This window comes from Mustela nivalis, assembly GCF_964662115.1.
Source record: "Mustela nivalis genome assembly, chromosome: 1".
NCBI lineage: Eukaryota > Metazoa > Chordata > Mammalia > Carnivora > Mustelidae > Mustela > Mustela nivalis.
Window position 1 is genome coordinate 89,800,384 of NC_139020.1, and position 23,951 is coordinate 89,824,334.

Consider the following 23,951-nt stretch of genomic DNA (forward strand, 5'->3'; position numbering starts at 1 on the left):
TAATGTGCCCTATCTCTTCAATTATCACCCCAGGTAACTGACTGTGTTTCTATTTGCTTTGATTTCTGCAACATGCCTCGTAGTTAAGAGCACTGATTCTGAAGCCAGGATGCCTGAGTTTGAAGGTGAATTGTCTGAACTCGGGCTCATCGCTTAATGTCTCTAAGCTTCAGTTCCCTTCCCTATGAACCAGAAAGAATCACAGTAACTACCTCAAACCATATTTAGGAGATTTTAATAAGCTAATATTTGTAAAGCACAGTACATGCTATATTATAAACAAGCTATAAAAGTTAACTAGTGTTACTATTCTATTTAAGCTTTATTTATCTCACTATTTTGGGTGATACCACTTTTCATATCCAAACCAATTTAAAAAAATATTTAATATCTTGCTTTCTTTCAACCATGACAGTGAATACAGACAATTACAATTTCAGAAAGCAGATTGTAAATGTGCACTGAAATTTCAAATTATATCAGACTTGTGAATTTCTCTACATAATTACTTAGGAATTTGAACTGTATTCATTAAAAACAAAACTGGAAACATAATTTTCCAAGCTTGAGTGAAAATTTTGATGTCTTTTTTTTTTTAAGAAAAGGTTAAAGGTTGTGAAGCATTTTATTGTTACTATTCAAAAAGCATTTATTGAGAACTTGGGCATTTTAGTACTAAAAGATGGGCATTCCCTGATTTAAAAAAAAAAAAAAAGCAAAGTGCAATGAGACCAATGTTCAAGGAAAAGACTTCTTTACTTGTCTGAGGCTGGCATCACTTACATTACAAAGCATCTAATCATTGATTGCCCCACTTTAATCTGCTGTAGACATTCAATCAAGAATTAGTAACTTTCACATTTTGCTGTTTTGCAGCAAAACTCTCCCTCCTTTGATCACCTGGCTGAGCCCCAACATGCTATTCATCTGTTTTTAGCACCTTTCTCTGCTCATTTCACAATTTCTCATGAAATCTGAATCAATAATGACAACAGGGTAGAGCCAGTCGGATTTCATTTTATGGCAATCTGCCTTAAGGTGCAGTCTTAGGGAAAACAATATGCTGAAAAACGAGGACTGACCATGTCACAAACATACCACCAGTATGAACAAGACTTCTGTCACTATGACAACATCCGAATACAAGAATAGCAAGGCAGGTGAAAAGACTTTCAAAGTTTGGTGAGAGAGGAGTGCATTTAACATCACTTGGCAGGTGAGGGAAGAGGTTTCACTACAGGACGGTGGGGACTTTATTTTTAGCAAGCTGTGATTTTTCTCAGGAATAGAGCCCAGGAATAAGTATTGGCTTCAGGTTTATATGCCAGATTTTGATGAGACCAAATCTCTCCAAGTTTTCAGTTCTTTCCTAGCTGCTTCTTATCAGGTGAGACCTCGGCGGAGGAGGACAGGGCCCCGGCAGTCTGCACTACCCTAATCACTCCAGTGCGAGCGGGCCTTGGGAGCAAACCGTTCTCTGCCTTATGTACCTGAGTTAATAACCATTTAGGAATATATGGGTCTTTTTGTTTCTCTCATCGGAAGCTGTCACAGACAATGAGACAATTCTAAGAGACGTGAGGCTGTATCCATATCCCCTAATTGCCTTCTTGTATTCCAACAACAGTAGGCATTTTAGTTATCTTTATATGCATTCCAAGTCCTAGGTCCAAGCAAGAAGGGAAATCAAAAATTACAGCAGCGGATGTCACTGGCTACCAAGGAATGAAGACATTTGATTTAATTGCTCTTTATAGTTCTATTTTCAGTCAGTGCTGTTTGTGGCCCCATAATATAAAGCAGGTTACCTATTTTATTTCTATTGTGCATCAAATCTCTAGAAGTCACATTTCAGTAAGTAGTGAAGTGAGGGGAATGATAAGATCTAAGTACTGGTGCAGAAAGAGGATTCAAATATTTTAAAGCAGCCAGTCTCCATTTATAAATCTTATTTATTACCTCTTTGGGGTTAATTTGTCATGTGCTCTTGCATAATTCATTCCTTGAGTTTATTGAACACCTATGATATGCAAGACACAGGATCTGGGAGTTGGGAATTCAGCAACGAAAAATTCCTGCTGTGGGGGTAGAGATGCAGTCAGGCGAGAAAATAAAAAGAAAAATACCTATATAGATATAGAGATAGAGATAGTCTAGTGGTGATAAGCATTATGAAGAAAAATATAACTGAGACGGAGGTAGAGGCCATTGGGGGTGAATGCAAAGCTGGGTGCTCTGACAAAGCCTCCATGAGAAATCATTTGAGGAAAAACACAACTAACATAAAGGAGGGAGTCATGTAGGTACCTAAGTGAAGAAAGTTCTATGCAAAAGAAACAGCAGAGCAAAGGCCTTAAGGTAAATTTCCCTTGGACATTCAGGGACTAGATAGGAGGTCAGCAATCCTAAGCAGTGTGAGCATTGGGAGGGGCCGCAGGCTGTGACAACCTGTGGTTGTCATACAGGCATTCAAAACACTCCCTTCCTTCAAGAACTAGGAGCAAAGTCAGAAAAATACCATTTTCCCTTTTTTGACTAATATTTATTTAACTTTTACTTTTGCTTTGTTCCATGCATGTTTATATACAATATCCTCTGTCCTTCACAGAAAATCTACAAGGGAGGTATTCTAATCCCTATTTTATAGATAGGAAAACTCTTGTGTAGAAAAGTGGTAGAGACTGCATTGCACGTCCAGGTTCTGGTTCTGCATGCTTAGAAGTCACCCATCCTAACCATAAGTAAAAAGCTAAACTAAAAAAAATCAATAGCCCTTTTTTGATCAATAACAGAAATGAGGTCGCAGGACAAATTGCTACCCCCAGAACTGGAGAGATCAACAGGCAAATAGAGAAATCCCCAGTTTACCAGAGAAGGAATGTGGGAACTGGAAACCACAAGAAACAGTGCCAAGAGAGGAAAACCACCACTAAAATTCACAAATTGTTGCAGGCTCCAAGTGGACAAGTCCAAGAGTTAAAAATGTCTGGTGGAGCCAGTTATGGGGGTTCCCAGAATTTTATGAGTTTTATTTTGAGATTATCAACCAGGTTTTTACTCTAATATTAGACAAAAATCCCCTCCTGCTTCTGGCAGAGGCAGAAGGAAAGAAACTATTTCGAAATACATTAGAGTAATTGTGCTCTTCTTAGCAAGGTCCACCCTCAAGAGAAACTATTGAGCCAGGACCTCACCTGCTGGGGTTTTATCAGTGCTTACTTGATCCGAGGAAGGAAAATACCAAATCCTAGCTGGCTTTAGTCATATTGGACATAAGTGTGGGGAACAACTGAGGAGCCTATGCAATAAAAAAATTTACTTAATTTTGAAAAAGGAAAGTTCGTAGTCCAGAGGCACGGGCTCACAAAAGACTGAGACCTAATGCTAGGACTACAAAGCGCTTCTCCTCCCCCATACCTCACCACCAGATTTCTAAAGGCCTATTTACAGCTGTTCCTTCTACCTTGTTCCTTATGTCCCACTATCAAGAAAAAATTACAAAGCATAGGCATAAACATAAAAGGCAAAAAACACAGTTTGAGGAAAGAGCAAGCATCAGACTCAGACATGGTAGGGATATTGGAATTATCAGATCAGAAATTTAAAATAACTATGATTAATATGCAAAAGGCTCTAATGGGTAAAGATAGCATGTGAGAACAGATGGGTAACATAAGCAGAGAGATGGAAATCCTCAGAAAAAAAAAAAACAAAAAGAGATGCTAGAGATCACAAACGAGTCATGCCTTTGATGGGCTTACTACTAGACTGAACATGGCGGAGGAAAGAATCTTTGAGCTTGAGGATATATCAATAGAAACCTCAAAAATTGAAAAACAAAGACGACAAAGGCTGAAAAACAAAAAAACAAACAGTATCCCGGAACTGTGGGACAACTACAAAAGGTATAACATTCACACAATGAGAATACCAGTAGGAGAAGGAAAAAAAAAAAAGGAACAGAAGAAATACTTGAAACAATAATGACTGAGAATTTTCCCAATTTAAGAACAGCTACCAAACCACAGATCCAGGAAGCTCAGACGCGAAGAAGACTAAATGCCAAAAATAACGACACACATAAGCCTATTAGAGTCAAAGATGACATTTTGAGAGAAGCCAAAGGACAAAGATAAAAAGAAACAAAGATAAGAATTACCTTCGAGCAGGATAGCAACAGATGTTGCCAAGGATGCAGAGAAAGGCAAACCCTCTTGCACTGTTGGTGGGAATGCAAACTGGTGCAGCCACTTTGGAAAACTGTGAAGATTCCTCAAAAAGTTAAAAATAGAACTACCCTAAGATCCAGCAACTGCACTACTAGGTATTTACTCAAAGGATACAAATATGCTGATTCAAAGGGGTACATGCACCCCAATACTCATAGCAGCATTATCAATAACAGCCAAACTATCAATAGAAAAAGCTGTCAACTGATGAATGCACAAAGAAGATGTGGTATACATAAACACACACACACACACACACACACACACACACACTGGAATATTACTTAGTTATCAAGAAGAATAAAATCTTGGGGCACCTGGGTGGCTCAGTAGGTTAAGCCTCTGCCTTTGGCTCAAGTCATGATCTCAGGGTCCTGGAATTGACCCCCACATCTGGCTCTCTGCTCAGCAGGGAGTCTGCTTTCCACCCGCCCTCACCCCACCTGCCTCTGCCTACTTGTGATCTCTGTCAAATGAATAATCTTAAAAAATTTAAATTAAAAAATAAAATAAAATCTTGCTATTTGCAATGACATGGATGGAGCTAGCGTATTATTATACTAAACAAAATAAGTCAGAGAAAGACAAATACCATATGATTTCACTCATAGGTGGAATTTAAGAAACAAAACAGATGAACATGTGGAAAGGAAATAATAGAGTGAGAAAGAGGAAAGCAAACCATAAGAGACTCTTAAGGACAAAGAATAAACTGAGGGTTGATAGAGGGATGTGGGTAGAGGATGGGCTAAATGGGTAATGGGTATTAAGGAGGGTACTTGTTATGATAAGCATTGGGTGTTATATGAAAATGATCAATCCCTAACTTCTACCCCTGAAACTAATATTACATATGCTAATTTACTAGAATTTAAGTAAAAATTTGAAAAGGATTACATTTGACTTTTCCTTAGAAAACATGCAGTCAAATAGGGAGTCAAGTGAATATTTAAAGTGTTAAGAGGAAAAAAAAACCCACAAAACTAGAATTCTGTATCTTGTGAAGATGACCTTAAAAATAAAGGAGAAATAGACTTTCTCAGACAAACAAAAATTAAGAAAATTTGTTCCTAGTAGACCTGCTTTCAAAATATGTTAAAAGTTCTTTAGAGAGAAAAAAATAATTTAACTCCAGAAATGAGATCTACATGAAAAAGGAAGGACATTAAAGAAGGAATAAGTGAAGGTAGAATAAAAACTTCTATTTTTCTTGTTCTTAATTGATCTAACAGAGCAAAACAATAATACCAACAATATATTAAATTATGTATGCTTATATATACATATATGATTATATACAGATATATGCTTACATGTAAGGGAAATGAATGATGCCAAATATACAGGAGAAAAGAGGGAGGAATTCGATTATTTTATTATTATAAGGTACTAAAACTACTTGTGAAATAATATAGTGCTATTTGAAAGTGGACTTGGATTTATTATAAATGTATACTAAAAACTCTAGAGCAACCATTTTTAAAAAGTTAAAAATAAAATATAACTGATATGTTAAGAAAAGAGAGGAAATAGAATAATTTTAAATGCTCAGTTAAAATCATGAAAGTCAGGAGCACCTCGGTGGCTCACTCATTAAGCATCTGCTTTTGGTCTAGGTCGTGATCCCGGGGTCCTGGGATTGAGCTCTGTGTTGGGCTCCCTGTTCTGCAAGGAGCCTGCTTTATCCCCACCCATTCCCCCTGCTTGTGCTCCCTTTTGCTGTCTCTCTCTGTGAAATAAATAAATAAAATTTTTAAAAAATAAAAATAAATAAAACCACGAAACTCAGAAAAAAGAGTAGAAGATAAAAATAGGAACAAAGAGCAGGGGCAACGAAGAGAAAACAATAGCAAATATGAAACCTATTAATCCAATTATACCAATAATCGCTTTGAATGTCAATGGGCTTAATGAATCAATCAAGCCAGATTATCAGATTGGGTCAAAAATCAAGACCTAACTATATGGTATAAAAAGAAACTCAATTTAAATATAAAAACACCTATGCAGCCATCAAAAGAAATGAAATCTTGCCATTTGCGACAACATGGATGGAACTAGAGCGTATCATGCTTAGCGAAATAAGTCAAGCAGAGAAAGACAACTATCATATGATCTCCCTGATATGAGGAAGTGGTGATGCAACATGGGGGCTTAAGTGGGTAGGAGAAGAATCAATGAAACAAGATGGGATTGGGAGGGAAACAAACCATAAGTGACTCTTAATCTCACAAAACAAACTGAGGGTTGCTGGGGGGAGGGGGTTTGGGAGAAGGGGGTGGGATTATGGACATTGGGGAGGGTATGTGCTTTGGTGAGTGCTGTGAAGTGTGTAAACCTGGTGATTCACAGACCTGTACCCCTGGGGATAAAAATATATGTTTATAAAAAATTAAAAATTAAAAATAAATAAATAAATAAATAAATATAAAAACACATACAGATTTAAAGTAAAATGACCAAAGAAAGATATAACATGCTAACATGAATCAAAGGAAACAAGAATAGCTATTAACTCCAGACAAAGCAGACTTTAGAGCAAGAAAGTTAGTATGGATGAAGAGGGGCATGACAAAAGGTCAAACCTCCAAGAAAACAACAAGCCTTAATATGTATGACCCTAACAAACTGCATTAAACTACATGAGACAAAACTTGTAGAAATGCAAGGATAAATACATTAATACACCTTTATAGTTGAAGATTTCAATACTCCTCTATCAGAAAGGGACAGAACCAGCAGGTAGAAAATCAGTAATGATATGTTGAACTGAAAAACCACCAATCAAGTGGATATGAATATAAAATAAACTACCTCATATAAAAACAGCAAAAGATACATTTTTCTCAAGTTTGTATGGAACATTCACCAAAGTAAATAGTATTTGGGGACATAAAACACATCTTAACAAACTTCAAAGGATAAAAATGTACAATTTCTGGTCTCAGACCACAATAAAATTAAACTAGAAATCAATAAGAGAAAGATAACTGGAAAAACCCCAAAATACTTGGAAATTTAATAGCACACTTCTAAATAACACATAGGTCAAAGAACTCTCAAGAGAAATTTTTAAAATATTTTAAACTAAATTAAAATGAAAATACAGCTCCTGTATGGCTCAGTTGCTTAAGCATCTGCCTTCAACTCAGGTCATGATCTCAGGGTTCTGGGATCGAGCCCTGCATTGGGTTCCCTGCTCAATGGCAGGTGTGCTTCTCCTTGTCCTTCTGCCCCTCCCTCTACTCATGCTCTCTTTCTCAAATAAATAAATAAAATCTTTAAAAGTAAATAAATAAATAAATAAAATGAAACAAAATGAAAATACAGGGGTGCCTAGCTGGCTCAGTTGGTTAAGCCACTGCCTTCGGCCCAGGTCATGATGCCAGAGTCCTGGGATGGAGTCCCATAGCTGGCTTCCCCTGCTCTGCAGGGAGCCTATTTCTCCCTCTCCCTCTGCCTCTCCCCCTACTTGTGCTCTCTCTCTCTCTGTCAAATAAATAAATAAAATCTTTTTTTTAAATACAAATAAAAAATTTTAGAATGCAGAAAGAGCAGAAATTAGAGGAATATATACACATACATTAGAAAAAAAAAAAGAAAAGTTAATACAATTAAAAGTAAGCAGAAGAAAAGAACAAATTAAAATTAGAGATCAGAAATCAATGAAGGGCGCCTGGGTGGCTCAGTGGGTTAAGCCGCTGCCTTCGGCTCAGGTCATGATCTCAGGGTCCTGGGATCAAGGCCCGCATCGGGCTCTCTGCTCAGCAGGGAGCCGGCTTCCCTCTCTCTCTGCCTGCCTCTCTGTCTACTTGTGATTTCTGTCTGTCAAATAAATAAATAAAATCTAAAAAAAAAAAAAAAAAGAAATCAATGAAACTAAAAACCAAAAATTAATGAAGTCAATTAAATCAAAAGCTGGCACTTTAAAAAGATAAGACTCTAGCCAGGCTAAGTAAGGAAAAAACAAAAGAGAGAGAGAAAGAGGATACAAATTACTCATATCAGCAGTGAAAGAAGAAACACATCACTGAAGATCCCATATACATTAAAAGGATAATAGAGGAATACTATAAAAACTCTATGTCTACAAATTTGACAACCTAGATGAAATTGGCCAACTTATTTAAAGACACAATCTTCCCAAACTCACACAAGAAGAAATAGACATAAACCAAGTTCAAACAGGCCTATATCAATGAAAAAAATTAAATCAATAGTTAATCATACCCCAAAACAGAAAGCAGGCTGAATGGATTCATTGGTAAATTCTATGAAACATTTAAGGAAGAAATAATGGCAGTTCACTACAATCTTTGCTGAAAGGATAGAAGCAGAGGGAATACTTCCTGACTCATTCTATGAGGCCAGCATTACCCTGATACCTAAACCAAACGAAAACATTACAGAAAAGAAAACTACAATCCAATATGTTTCATGAACATAGATACAAAAATACTTAACAAAATAATAGCTTATCAAATCCAACAACGCATAAAAAGAATCATACAGCATAACCAAGTGAAATCTATCCCAGGTATGAAAGGCTGTTTCACATCTGAAAATTAATTAATGCAATCCATCACCTTAATAGACTACAAAAGAAAAATCATGTGATCATATTAATAGATGCAGAAAAAGCATTTGACAAAATCCAATATCAATTTATGGTAAAAATTACCAGTAAGCTAGTAATAGAGGGGAACCTCCTCCACTCGATAGAGTATTTGCAAAAAACTTACGGCTAATATCATCCTTAATGGTGAGAAATGTGAAGCTTTCTCTACTAAGATCAGGTAAAAGGCTAGGATATTACCTGTCATCACCTATTTTCAATACCATATAGAAACTTTACCTAATGCAATAAGACAAATAAACAGTATAAAGATTAGAAAGGAAGAAATAAATTGTCTTTGTTAGCAGATGATGTGATCCTATCTGTAGAAAATATGAAAATCAACAAAAAAACTCCTGAAATTAATAAGTGGAATTACAGCAAGATTGCAGGATATGAGGTTAATATACAAAAGTCAATCGGTATCATATATAGCATCAAGGAAAAGTAGAATTTGAAAATAAAACTATAAAACCATTTACATTATCATCCATGGAAATTAAATACTTAGGTTAGGTATAATCTAACAAAAATGAATAAGGTCTATCTGACATAAATTACAAATCTCTGATAAATAAAATCAAAGAACTAAATAAATGGAGATATTCCATGTTCTGTGGATAGGAAAACTCAATATTGTCAAGATCTCAGTTCTCCCCAACTTAATCAATATATTCCAGCAATGCAAATAAAAATCCCAGTAAGTTATTTTATGGATATTGACAAGCCAATTCTAAAGTTCATATTCAGAAACCAAAGACCCAGATAAGCTAACACAATATTATAAGAAAAGAATAAAATTGGAAGACTGACACAATCAACTTCATGATATACCATAAAGTGCAATGAAGACAGTGTAATATTGGCGTAAGAATAAACAACTAGATCAATGGAACAGAATAGACCCCAAAACAGATGCACATAAATAGAGTCAACTGATCCTTTAACAAAAAAGCAAAAGCATTTTAATTGAAAAAGAATAGTCTTTTCAACAAGTGGTGCTGGAACAACTGGACATCAATGTGTAAAAAGAGGACTCTAGACACAGACCAAACACTGTTCACAAGAATTAACAAAATGGATCACAATATAGAAGAAAATTTAAATAACCGTGGGTTTAGCAGTGACTTTTTAGGTAAAACACTAAAGGTACGGCCCATGAAAGAAATCACTGGTAAGCTGGACTTCATTAAATTTAAAAATATCTACTCTGCAAAAGACACTGTCAAGAGAATGAAAAGATAATCCACAGCTTGGGAGAACTTATTTTCAAAAGACATATATGATGAAGCACTGATATCCAAATATACAAAAAAAAAAAACTCTGAAAATTCAACAGTAAAACAACTCAATTTAAAAAATGGGCCAAAGTGGGACGCCTGGGTGGCTCAGTTGGTTGGACGACTGCCTTCGGCTCAGGTCATGATCCTGGAGTCCCGGAATCGAGTCCCACATCGGACTCCCAGCTCCATGGGGAGTCTGCTTCTCTCTCTGACCTTCTCCTCGTTCATGCTCTCTCTCACGGTCTCTCTCTCAAGTAAATAAACAAAATCTTTAAAAAAAAAAATGGGCCAAAGAACTTAACAGACACTTCACCAAAGAACATAAACAAATGGCAGATAAACATCTGAAAAGATGCTCCACATCAGAAGTCATTGGAGAAATAGTAAAACAACACAGTACCATGCACCTATTAGAATGACCTAGATCTGGAACACTGACAACATCAAATGCTGATGAGGATATAGAGCAGTAGGAACGTTCAGTCACTGCTGGTGTAAAAGCAGACTGGTGCAGCTACCTTAGAAGGCAAATAGCCTTCTTTTTTTTTTTTTTTTTTTTACAAAACTAAACATTCTTACCATTCAATCCATAAATCCTGTTTCTTAATATTTATCCAAAGGATTAGGAAATTTATGTCCACACGAAAGCCTATGCATGAATGTTTATAGCAGCTTTATTCATAATGGCCTATACTTGGAATGAAAGCAACCAAGATGTGCTTCAGTAGATGAATGAATAAATAAATCGTGGCACATCCATCCAGTGGAATACTATTCAACATTTTAAAAAACGAGTTCTTGAGCCATTCGAATACACAGAGGAGACACAAATGCATATTACTGAGTGATAGAAGCCAATCTGAAAAGGCTGTATGCTATAATGGTAAATGCATGTGATTATAAATTTGTCTAAACTCATAGAATGTATCACACTAAGATTGACCCTAATGTGAACTGCGGTTCCATCTGGTGATAATGATGTGCCAATATAGGTTCATCAGTTGCAACAAATGCACCACTCTAGTGGGGAATGTGGATAATGGAGAAGGGAATGCATATGGGAGGATGGGGGAATATGGTGTATTTCTGTACTTTCTACTCAATTTTGTTATGAACCTAAAAGTGCTCTTAAAGAAACAAATTCTTTAAAAAAAAAAAAAAAAAGCCGAGACTGTGATGACGAGACAGGCTGAGGTAAGGGTCCTCTCCTACTCTTCTGTTGGATTTCATGTGGCTTTCCTGGAGAATATTTGATAATATCCATCAAGGTTACAGACATAAATACTCCCTGACCCAAAAATTTCAGTTCTAGGGATTTATTCCACAGATGTTTTCTCACTCGTGCTGGAAGTTGTATGTTCAAGGTTAAAAACTACTACGTTATTTGTAATCTAAAATGCTGAAATCACTCCAAGCTAATACACTTTGATACACCCATGTAACGGAATACCGTGCAGCTGTAAAAAAGAAAGAGGATACTCTAGGTAATGAGATAAGATGATCTCTAGGCTGGATTTTTAGGTGAAAAATAAATGTATAGAACGGTGTTTCTGTGCACAATATGCTATCATTTGTGTAAAAAATACTTACTTACTATTGATTCTTAAATATTAAGAATTGTACATATCCTATTTAAATGTAAGTCTCCATACATACCTCTATAGCATAGAATAGCCCTGAAAGGGGGCTCCTGAAAGTCATGAAAACTGCTTGCCTCCAGGGAAGGAAGCTGAGTAAGTAGAGATGGGTAAGAAGAAATTTTCAATGTATACCCTTTTGTCCTTTTGAGTGTTGTAGCATTGAAATGAATTATCCCTTGCAAGCTAATCACATTTAAGTACACACATGCATACGTGTGTGTGTGCATGTGTGTGCACACATATATGTTTTAGAGTAACGCTGAGACTAGGATAATTCCCATGTCTCCAACAAGGGACCAGAGCTCACGGCCTTGGGACTGACATGTAACTAAGTATAACCTTAAGCTGACAACCGAAGAAAAGTCGTGTTATTAAAAGGAAGGTCACATGGAGCCCAGCAAATAAGGCAGGCAAAGAGAAAGTCTTCATCAGTGTTTATCCGGCTCTGTTCAAAAAAGAAACTCATTGATTTGGCCTTAAATACAAGCACTAAATGTCTTGTAAGGTGGAGATACATTTCCCTCAAGCTTATCCACTTCCCTTTACTCAGATTTACAATCACCAAGGAAGCACCCAGTCGAATTGGTTAGACTGTCAAATGTCTCAATTCCCAAAAGAGGGTGTGCAGGAGAGAGGACAGGAGATGCATTGTCACTAGGAAATTATAGCCCGGCCCCATTTTTAATGAATGATCTGACTTGATATTTGCTGTGATAATGTGAGAGTTGGTCCTCAAGAAACAGCACCAGTCTGGCTAAAATAAAGAAGGGTCGTCTTCAAATTTTCAAAGTCAACATCCCATGCCGGATTATGGGAACCTCCCCAATGACCTCAGGGGTCCTGCTGGAGGCAGCCAGGCAGCCGCTGACATGTCTCTTTATGTAATCATGCGTGTGATTAATTTTGCTCCCAGAGACTGGGTAAAATGGTAAGATTCTGGGAGGCAATTTGTGTATCAAATTATCTAATATGCATATATTTGAACCTAGAAATGCATTCCTAAGCTCCTACCCTAGAGAGATAAAGTCATGAGTGTGAATATATTTATGCACAAAAAAATTCGTAACAAAATTCTCATCAAGGCAAATGGATCAGTAAATTAGGATACGCATATACAATGGGATATTGTGCTGCTTTTTAAAAATGATGAAGTAGATCTACATTTTAGATACAAGGAAATATATTCATATATATTATTCTAATATATCATAAAATAAAAGAGTTTACAGAATGATATTTAGAATATGTTGATGATATTTCCTCAATATTTAGTTCCTTATTTGAGCTTACTGCATGGTTTTAATTTCTTATAAGTACATAGTGTTTTACGAAAATAAGTTATTTAAATAATAAAAATGGTTAACATCATTATCTACCAAAATGTGATGATGCCTAAATATCTAGTCTGACTATAAATATGTCCTTGATGCAAAACAAACTGAACCGTTGCCTATTTACAGAAACACATAAACCCCCATCATTAAGATGAGAGCCATAGTGATAACTCAGAAATTTTATCTATTCCATTTTATAGGAAACCTACAAATACATTTTTTCAAGTTTCCTAACCTTCATGGGCTTTTAATAAAAGCTTCATTTAAGAATTCAGTGCAAAGACAGTTCATTACAACTGCCTCCAGGATATTGAGTTACTTTGATTCTTTCAAAATTAGACATTCCAGGGACTCCTTCATCCTGTCCCAACTTGTTCTGCTGCTGGCTGTGAGGGCATGCTTTGCTGGGTGAAGAAAAGCACATGCTTTCTTTTAAAAGATTTTGTGGGGTTTCATATCACTTTCTTAGATGAGGGTGAGAGTATATACCAAAAGGCAGGAATTTATTTATTTATTTATTTATTTATCTTTTTTATTTAAAGAAAAGTCACAGACTGCCCCAAGTTGCTTTTTATATAGGGATTATGTGGGGTCTCTGCCCAATATCAAACAGAATGAAACATCTATAAAGTGTGGGCAACATGTTCAAATGACAACAGAAAGGAAGGCTTTCATTAAACTCAAAAACAGAGCCTACCAAAAGGCACCAAACCAGATAACCACAGAGCAAGTGCCAGTGGCCTTGGAAGGGTTCCTTTTGAACTTGGAATGAGAAGGGGTGATAATTCACCAAACCTAGCCTTTGAACATATATTCGATACCCATATATTTGATACTAAGGAGTTGTAGGAAAATACAGAAGTGGGAAACAAGGATCTTTCCCTTACACCAAAAACAGGAGGAGAGAAAAATGGGAGTTCAGTGTCTGAATGTGAAAGAACTAGAAACGTGAGCAATACTGTAAGAGGAGAAAGGGGAGAGAGGTAAGTGCGGGGTGTCCCCGGAGACCTCAGGAGCTGAATAGACCACAGATGGGCTCTGGGACTAAATATTTATTTATTTATTTATTTATTTATTTATTTTTACTTTAGATTTTTATTGTTTTATTTTTATTTTTTTTAATTGGTTACTTCTCTTTTTTTAAATTTATTTTTTATTTTCAGCATAACAGTATTCATTATTTTTGCACCACACCCACTGCTCCATGCAATCGTGCCCTCTATAATATTTATGAGCAGGAACCGCAAGGGCTGTGGAGAGAAGAGGCAGGATAAACATCTACCTCACCTGACGGGGCGTTCCTGCACAAAGCCCAACTCAGGGTCCCCTCCCCCATCCTAACTCTTCCCAACCTCTGCTTTCACGTAACCCATGGTGAAAATAAAGATGAAGGAATATCAAGAAGTTAGTAAGGAAAAAAGTGGCATAGAGCACCAACGTTTAACCTGAGAGGTATGGGGGTCCGGGGGAGCCTTGCTAAGGCTGGCCATGTGGGAGGAAGGAGGGCTGCTCCTGAGAGGCAGGCCACAGCAAGGCAATGCTGGAGGGAATCCCTGCTGTTACTATTTTCATGTCTGTGCTCCCCACCACACGCCCAGCCCCTACCACCACACACACATATTGAAGGGTCAGTAAACTGAAGCTTAGACATGAGACGCTAGCTGCCCAACATCTGCACTCTGATCTAACTCAACAGTTCTCAAAACTTTTGCTCTTGGGGTTCCTTTACCCTCTTAAAAATTATTGAAGAATTACAAACAGCTTCCATTTATAGGGGAGATAGAGACACACAGAGAGAAAGAGAGAGACTGACTATGTATCTACCATATTGGAAATTTAAACTGAGCAAATGTGAAAACACAGGAATACAAAAGCATATTTTCCTTTAGCCATCAGAGCAATGATGTCATCACTCGTCGCGTAGCCTCTAGAAAACTCCACTTACAGTCATGAGACAGAAAAAGTGACAAAAACAAACAACAAATAAAATGATGAAAACAGTCTTGATCTTACCAATTTTCTGAAAGAATCTGAGTCTCCCTACAGGTCTGAGATCACACTGTGGAAATTGCTGTTTTAACCTCAAATCCATGCTTTTGCTCAGGCCTCTTTTGAAGGTGCTCATGCTATAATAACTTCTGTCTGGAACTGCTTCCTTCCTCCAGAGAATCCTGCTACAAGACTTCAGGGCTGTAGTCTGTCACCAGCCCCAGGCAGAACTGATGACCTGCCCTGCACAGCACTTTGCTCTTATCTCTACTTCATTTTACTGGATTCCATTTTTCCTTTGTGAGTTACTAATGTGCCTGCTTTCCCTTCTCTCATCCGTCAACCCTGTAATGAGCCCCTGCCGGCAACCAGCACCAAGAAGAAAACCAGGGCCTGAGTCTCCCTGAACTACTGGAAAGAAGAAACTATAGTGGATGAATCTGCTTCCTCATTCCTGGCACCTGGACTTGTTCAAAAACTGTTTTATTTACTTTGTCTAATGATTCTGAAATGATAAATTATCACTGGTGGATGGCACTGTAGGTGATACTGTTTTCTTTGTTCTTAACTGCAATACATTTTTATAGTGATAAATGCAATACAATGTTGAAGTATTTCTCTGTAGCTTAGCCACTAATAGTTAGGAAACACTTATGCACAAAATGAACAGCTCTATGTACTTTATATACATATTAATGTTTTTAATTAGTTATGCTCTCAACAGCAGAAGTAGAAGTATGAACACCCAACTCAGTTGCACAGTGAGTCTTCCTACAGCTTAATACCAAATGTGCATATTCCATCGTTCCCTGTAACGTGCATGTATTTGCCCTATCTTAGCTCTGTCTTCACGTCCCAAACGTTAGATTCCACATCTTTGTGTCCCATCTCCTGAATCCCTCATGGAATATTGCTCATTTAATGGCCAGACGACATCGTATCTTAACATCTACATACAAATCTAGCTTCTTAACTTTGCAACTCTCAATTAGCAAAAATGTTCTCCTGGAAATAAATAACATCTCTGGCTTGGCCACCAGGGAGCTGAAATTAACCGGCTGCCTCTGTAAAGTTCAGTAAAACATTTCCGGGGGAATGTTCCCTACAGATGGAATTCAAAATGGATTATTTCGTAAAGGACTTTTATCTCCGAGAATAACCAGAAAACAGAGAGTCTGAAGCAGTGACATGACACACTACTCATTACTAACAAAGGGCTTTCCACCCTCTCGCGCAAAAACCCAACTACTCATTTCGGCGCGAATGCAAAAGCTTCTGCAGAAGGGAAGGGAAGCATGGGTCAGAGTTACTGTTTAATTGGCCGCAAGCTGGTTATGGGGCTCTCTGCTGGGCTCCTGCTGTGCAGTTACGATGAGTCCTGCAGTGGGATAAGCTCCCTCTGGTGCCTCTCCCTCCCTCCGTGACACCACACGCCCGCTCACCCTGTCCTCTGAGAAGGCCCGTGGTCTGGGCTGCTTGTTCGCTCCAGAGGAGCTGCGGCGTCTTCATTGACATTCAGGTAGTGCTCCCATAAGCAAAGGCTGCAAAGTGTCATTAAAGTGGTGGGGAGACAAACAACCCTCGTGCTGCATACCAAGTGGCACCACATTTAACTGAATCATTTTATTATGAATACATTCCGGGCTGCCACTGTGAGCCACTGGTGTAAAATATGCTGGCAAAATGGATCTCTGCTAATTACATTTCATGCATATTTCAGAACTTTCCACCGGGATACGGGAGGCTGGCGTTCATAAAATAGAATTTTACAACCAGGTTCACTTGCATTTGGCATCAAGACCCAAATGAGCGAGTAACAAACAGAAGTTCAATTACATTGCATGTTTTGTTTGTTTTCGCTGGAATATTGTAATTCCTTATAACTCTATCTGTGCCGCCGTGGTCCCTGGCTGCAAATGAAATCACTCTTCAAATCCACCTGAACACACATCATTGCAGAAAAGTACATAGCTATTAAATCGTTTCCTTCCCACAATCTTTTTTTTTTTTTTTTTTCTGTATGTGTCCTCAGTTGCTGTAGGCTGAATTAAAGGAATGAGCCTCTGGACCCGGGGACTTGTCAGGAGAGTGACAGAAAAGCATCATTACCTGCTTCAAGACCGAACTGTAAAGAACACAAGTGACTGCTTTCTTGTGGCTCTTCACCCTTGTGCTGGCCTCGCTTTTCATCGCCAACAATGCAAGCTGGTTATTAAATGAGATGAAAAGCCGTCCATGGGCTTCATCAAAGTGGAAGAGACATCTGAAGTCCTGACTTTTGGGGAAAGAACAAGCTATCCTCTGGATGGACAGCTGGTGCTGAATATCCCAGAGTCTCAAAACCTGGATAAAAAGTGATCAAGTCATAGGAACATGTCAAGAACAATTGTAAATTTTTAGCCAGAACTGTTTCTAGTTCACACTCCACCCCAGGCAGACAGTTGTTTCCTCCATGGTGCTGATTGTTCATGCTTCTGTCCTGGCACATAGTCTTCTTATATCTCCTTATCCATTTAAATGTCTTTCCACTTGTAGTCTCTCCCAGGAAAGGACTGTGTTTAGTCTCAGTCCCGTGAAGAGTGCTCTATGTACTTTTGGTAAGCAGAGTAATATCCCCCCCCAACAGATGTCCAAGTCCCCATCCCTGCAGTGCGAATGTTATTTGCATGGCAAAAGGGATTTTCCAGGTGTGATAAATTAAGGACTTTGAGATGAAGAGATTATCCTGGATGCTAAGGGTGAGTCCAATGTCATTATAAGGGGGAGGGGAGTGATGGGATGTGAGAAAGACCCTATCTAGCTTCACCGGCTTTGAAGATGGAGGAAGGAGGCCATGCGCCAAAGCAGCTGGAAAAGGGAAGGAAAGGGATTCTTCCCCAGAGCTTCCGAAAGAGGAGCCCTGCCAGCGCCTTGATTTTAGCTCAGTGAGACCCATGCTGGAATTCTAACCACAGAACACAAATACATTTGTGTTGTTTTAAGCCACTGAGTTTGTGGTTGTCACATTACCAATTGAAAAGTAATACAGTCTCTTTCTCTAATATATATGATATATATTATAATCTCTATATAGTTATATATACACATGAATATATTATATCATTATATAGTATAAAACATGTATTATATACATATTACATATATACATATATATTGTATGTGTGTATGAAATAAAAGACGGTATTAAGTGAAATCAAGTTCACATAAACCTCAGACATAAGATTCTTATTCAAACACAGACAATCAAGACAAAAATGACATGCAGATGGTACGAGACAAACACTGAAGAAAACAGGAAGAGTGGCTTTGCAGGTGCCTATGTTGCGGCTGTCAGCCATGGTACAAAATCAACACAGGCAGTGAGGGAGAGTCGAAAGGAAGACAGTAAAAAATCCCTCCAAGAGATGCTAACAGGCAAGTTCTAGGACTAGACTTCTTGAGTTCTAATCTTGGTTCTGTCCCTCACTAGAGGGGGACCTCTAGCAAGTTTCTTTGCTCTTCTAGGTTTTGATATAGTACCTACCTCATCCAGCACTATGAAGATTGAACCAGACTCCATGTCAAGAATTTAGCATGATGGGGGCACCTGGGTGGCTCCTTCGGTTAAGCAGCTCCCTTCGGCTCAGGTCATGATCCCAGGGCCCTGAGATCGAGCCCCACATTGGGCTCCCTGATCAACAGAGAGCCCGCTTTTCCCTCTACCTCTGTCTGCTGCTCTGCCTACTTGTGCTATCTCTCTAATAAATAAATAAAATCTTTAAAAAAAAAAAGAATTTAGCATGATGATCAGCATGTAATAATAGTAATTGTTTTATTATTAAATGCATTTTATTATGTTACCCTGAGATCATGACCTGAGCCGAAGGCAGCGGCTTAACCCACTGAGCCACCCAGGCGCCCCTCAAAATATCAGAGCCAAAGAGGTTCTTTCAAATTAGTCAGTCTATCTTATCCAATGTAAGAATTATTCCTCAACAATCTATAAAAAATGGTCTCTGTTTAAGTGAGTGTTTATAACTCCAGAAGGCAGGCAACCCTGCAGTTCTTAATGTATTTTAAATCATATAATCTTTGGGAAAATAAAACGTTCAAAATGATGGTCTATCTCTGCCTCCTAAATGCATGTACCCATATATGTACACAATTTTCCATATAATTTCTTTGGGTACATAGACATGAATAGCCCTCATACATATGAACAGATCTTGGGAATCCACAGGATAGAAATCCCTACAGTATTTTTAAGTATGTTCAGCCAAAGATGTCCTTTTCTACCTCTTGATTCTATGTCTTCTCCTAAATCTATATAGGTCTCTTCCACGTCTTGACTGGGGTAACTGATCCCAGTTCCTTTTAACCATCTTACTATCAGAACTCACTCCACCAAGGCAGGCTCCTGGTTCTCTCCCTTTGTTTGCACTTTCTCTCCTGGAGAGGACCACCATTCAAACGCTGTTTACTGTAAACACCATGGCTGCCTTTATCTGTGATCCAAAATCCAATAGTCCCAGAGGGCTTTATTCTCAATCCACCCCTTTCAACCCCAGGTCCTACTCCTCAGGGACCGTCTTTTTTAATTATTTTTTTTAATTTTTTATTTATTTGGAGATAGCTTCCTTTAACCTTCCTGAGTTACAGATTTCTCTGTTAACACCAAGGAATATCAGTGTGTGTGTGTACATATCATATAGTGATCAAAGGACTCTTTTTTTTTTTTTAAGATTTTATTTATTTATTTGACAGAGAGAAATCACAAGTAGATGGAGAGGCAGGCAGAGAGAGAAAGAGAGGGAAGCAGGCTCCCTGCTGAGCAGAGAGCCTAATGCGGGACTCGATCCCAGGACCCTGAGATCATGACCTGAGCCGAAGGCAGCGGCTTAACCCACTGAGCCACCCAGGCGCCCCTCAAAGGACTCTTATATTTGAAAGTAAAGAGGTTAATTACATTTTTTCCCTCCCTTTTCATTCCCCCAATCTAAACTTTTTCTTCTGGTCCTATTGGGTGTGATACTTTCAGATAATATACTCCTTATACACAAATTTCTGCATTATCAGTTTAAGGCAGTATCTCTCCACTCATCAAAATATAAGATGCACACTTAAGGTCCTCAAGGACGTATGTTAAGCATGGTGCTCAGAATGGAGCCAATATTTCAGGGATGTTCTAACCACTGTTAGAGGTTCCGTGACTTCTTTAAACCATTTATCTTTACATTAACTCATTCCATCATGAATGTTTCTTACCTTGAAGTTCTGACTGTGCAAAACTCTAAATATTAATCCCATGAACAAATAATCAAGCCAGATGTCTACCATCCTACCTTCAGAAATCTGATCTATTAAACCAAGACTAGGATTTTTCTTACTTTTTCAAAGTATGACAATATAATCTTGAATCCTAGTTCAATTATATTGACAATCCCTTCCTGATTTGCCCACATATCCCACGAGACATAGTAGGTGTCAATAGGTATTTTTTTAATTTGTTGAACATTGTGCCTCACCTAATAACTAAGTCTTTATCCGGCTCGTTGATGGAGATCATTAGCTCAGATGAAGTCCAAGAATACAAAACCCCATAAAATTTTGCCTCACTTCTGCATGGCTATTCACCCAATTATATATCTCATAATCCTCAAAGATATTTTATAAAACTTCTTCAACATCTTATATAAATAATTATGCTTGATGGATAGGGTAACTTCTCCATTGATCAACAATTATAACAAACTTAAAATGACCTAGTCAACCCCTGCCAGGTAAACAGCATTACCAATCATTCTAATCCTAAGAATATATATTCATGAAGTAAATTGTTTTGTTTGTTTTTTGGTTTTTGGCAAGAATTTTTCATTAAGGAGCTCATTCTGGTTCTTAAACATTACTAAATTGTTTTTATTAAAAAACATTCTGGCACCTCTCCAGAATATGTTTTTCCTCAAAAATATAAATTCTACAAGAACTAAGACCTGCAAATATTTTTCCGAGTGTGTGTCCTAAATAAAAATAGAATTGATAAACTGTTATTTTGAATGTGAAAGCCACAAGATTAGACACATCTATATCATTTTCAAACACTCATATTCTTATAATAGTCATACTCTCATTGTTCAGAATCTTGTCTTCTTTAGTATGGACTCCCTTCTAAAAAGTAGAAACTAACTTCACATCAGAATAATAATCTGGGGAATGGTTGAATATAGATTAATAATAACTCAATGGTATTAATGGACTATAATTTCCACAGAATCATTTTCCACCATGTTGTTCAAATAATTTATTTTGCCTTTAATATTTTATTGACATATAGTCACATAAATTAAATAAAAAATTAAAAATATATGAGTAACAACCTCTGGTCTATGATAGGTTAGTTCTTGTCATTAGCAATTAAAATTAGAAATATGTTTTTTATCAAAATGTGCATGTTCATTATTTTTTCTTAAAATTGTTTTTTGTTCTGCTTTCCCTTCTTCCTTCAAAGAACCCTAACTCTCTTAATTACTGATCCCTGATCCCATTAAGTTCCCTTCCATCTTTAACTCTGATTTTTCTCTCTGCTGAGGATGAAAGCATCAACATTGATATATTAACATCAATGCACAAAACAGTGTTCTGGCTGTCATCTAGCAATCACCTCACGGTATGTGACCTCCCACAAGTTTTTCAGTTTTTTTCCACACTACCACATTCTGTATGAGTGGTTCTTAACCTTGACATTAGAAACAGCTGCAGTGCCTTAAAAATCACCTGTTTGGGCCCTTTTGCCAAGCCTATTAAATCAGAATCTTTAAGGATGGGGCTCAGGGATTCGTTTTTTAATTTCCCAAGCATTTCCTTTGCATTGTACCTTGACTTCTCGACACGGTTTTAAGGTCAATGCTAATATCCTTGAACAAGAAGTCTTTCTCTCAGCCTAATCAGTAATATCATGTGGCTTGATTTAAAGCAGATAACTGTAATCCCCTTCTTTCCTAATCAGTCTTTATCCTTTTAATCATGAAAAATGTCTCACATTAATTTGGTTTTATTAATCAAGTCTTTTGACAAAATGTAACTTAAATATCTAGTTAGCATTTGAGAAGCATGGGTTCTTCTCTTTGATACTCAGGTTGACTTCTGGGATAGAATTAGGCCACAGTTCAGAAAGAAATATATTTAATAATAATTTTCATTCCAGATTTCTAGTGAGGTTTTCTTTATCCATAGTAGGAAGAATACATAAACTAACAAACACCTAAGCTTAAAAATCACAACTGAAAATTGACACTTTTTAATTTATATTTTCCATAAATTTTGATCTAAACTGTACACTCTGTTTTCATCATGATACCTCAGAACTTGTGGTGTCTGTCCAAGCTCAGCCTTCCTAAGTCCAGTTCTTGAAATGGCGGGCTTTCTATTTCCTCACCATTTTTATATTAAGAGAAATAAGTACATAAACTTATCGATTTAGTATCGAATTTTAATTATTCACATAATTTAAATGGCATATTACTTTTTGGCAAAACCTTTACCTTGTTTCAACTGTTAGCTATTTAATAACACAATTATTCATATACGTTAGAACTAAAAATCAGTGGACTGAGACCTGACACCTGGATTTTAATATTACTCAGATCTGTCAGCTTAGGTGTGTGATTTTACCTGTCCATTGCCTCGCCTTTCTCCTAAAGGGGCCCCTGCCAGCTCTGAAATTCTGTCAATTCCGTCTAGAATGTACTAAAGTTGCTCAACCCATTATCTATAGCTTCCAAAACAACAATTAAAACAAATTTAGAAAGGGGCACTGTGAAGATCTGACTAGAGAAATGTAGGCTCCCACCATGTTTTCAGTCTAATTTTGCTGAAGAACTATTTTCTGCTCCCATGGGGTACCTGGGTGGCTCAGTCGGTTAAGTGCCTGTTGGGTTCGGGTCATGATCCCAGGGTCCTGGATGAAGCCCCACATCAGGCTTCTTGCTCAGTAGGGAGCCTGCTCCTCCCTTCCACTTGTATTCTCACTTTCTCTCTCAAATAAATAAATAAAATCTTTAAAAAGAATTTTTTCCTGCTCCTTACAAGAGACAGAATCATTTCACCTAGACATAATAAAACTAAACAATAGAAAAGGACATAAATATAACTGTTACTTTGTACTGTAACTACTGTATTTGTAAATAGGTAACTTCATGGATGGGTAGGTACATGGGCGGATGCTTGGATAGATAGGGAATCTGTTTTCAGTGACCTTTGTAAAACCAAATGAGCATTATTTACATATTGGCAACACATCCAAGTTTAATTTAGAGTAGGAGGGAAAAAAAGATTCATAGTGTCCTAATAATGATATAAAAACAAGGGAAAGGTAGAAAACAGACTCAGGTGACTTGATTAAAATGAGACCTGTTTGGTTTCATCAAACACTTACTACTAACTCCTGCCATCCTAGAGGGGAGAGATATAAAATGAAATAAGAAAAAGAGAGAGAGTATATGTCAGTATGGGATCTTGAGGACAGCAGTGCAGCTCAGCTCTCTGGGGAAATCCACAAAATCCACTTGCAGATGATTGGATCACAGGAACTGATGGAACTGGGTCTCCTGAATACTCCTTTATGTACTAACAAGCCTGTTTCTTCAGAATTGAAGCCTTTGGATAATCCACAAAAGCATCATGGGTGAACACTTAAAGGTAATTTTGTTTGACATGATATATGCAAGCAAAAGTATTCTACTATATAATTCAGATAATGTTTTTTATCCTGAAGTCATAGAACAGAGCTTCCTTTAAGAAAAATTTTCACCTTTTTTTTTTTTTCCCCAGAACTGAAGTCAAACCTAAAATATTGGCTGGAAACTAAACTCTTCTCTTATGCTAAC

At 37.4% G+C, this 23,951-nt stretch overlaps 1 protein-coding gene across 7 annotated transcripts in view; it reads right to left on the reverse strand.

Moving 5' to 3' along the window:
* Window positions 1–23,951, reverse strand: part of WDR49 (WD repeat domain 49) — a gene marked incomplete at its 5' end in the record, with an annotated part of 130,671 nt that overhangs the window by 59,316 nt on the left and 47,404 nt on the right. For 6 of the 7 annotated variants that reach the window (XR_014314317.1, XM_082741127.1, XM_082741125.1 and 3 more), the window contains one exon: window positions 17,200–17,433. The exons of the other annotated variant lie outside the window; for it this stretch is intronic. Coding sequence is in view for 5 of the 6 variants with exons in the window: in XM_082741127.1 (XP_082597253.1) it covers window positions 17,200–17,433 (234 nt within the window). The remainder of the gene's footprint in view (window positions 1–17,199; window positions 17,434–23,951) is intronic. 7 annotated transcript variants of the gene reach the window in all.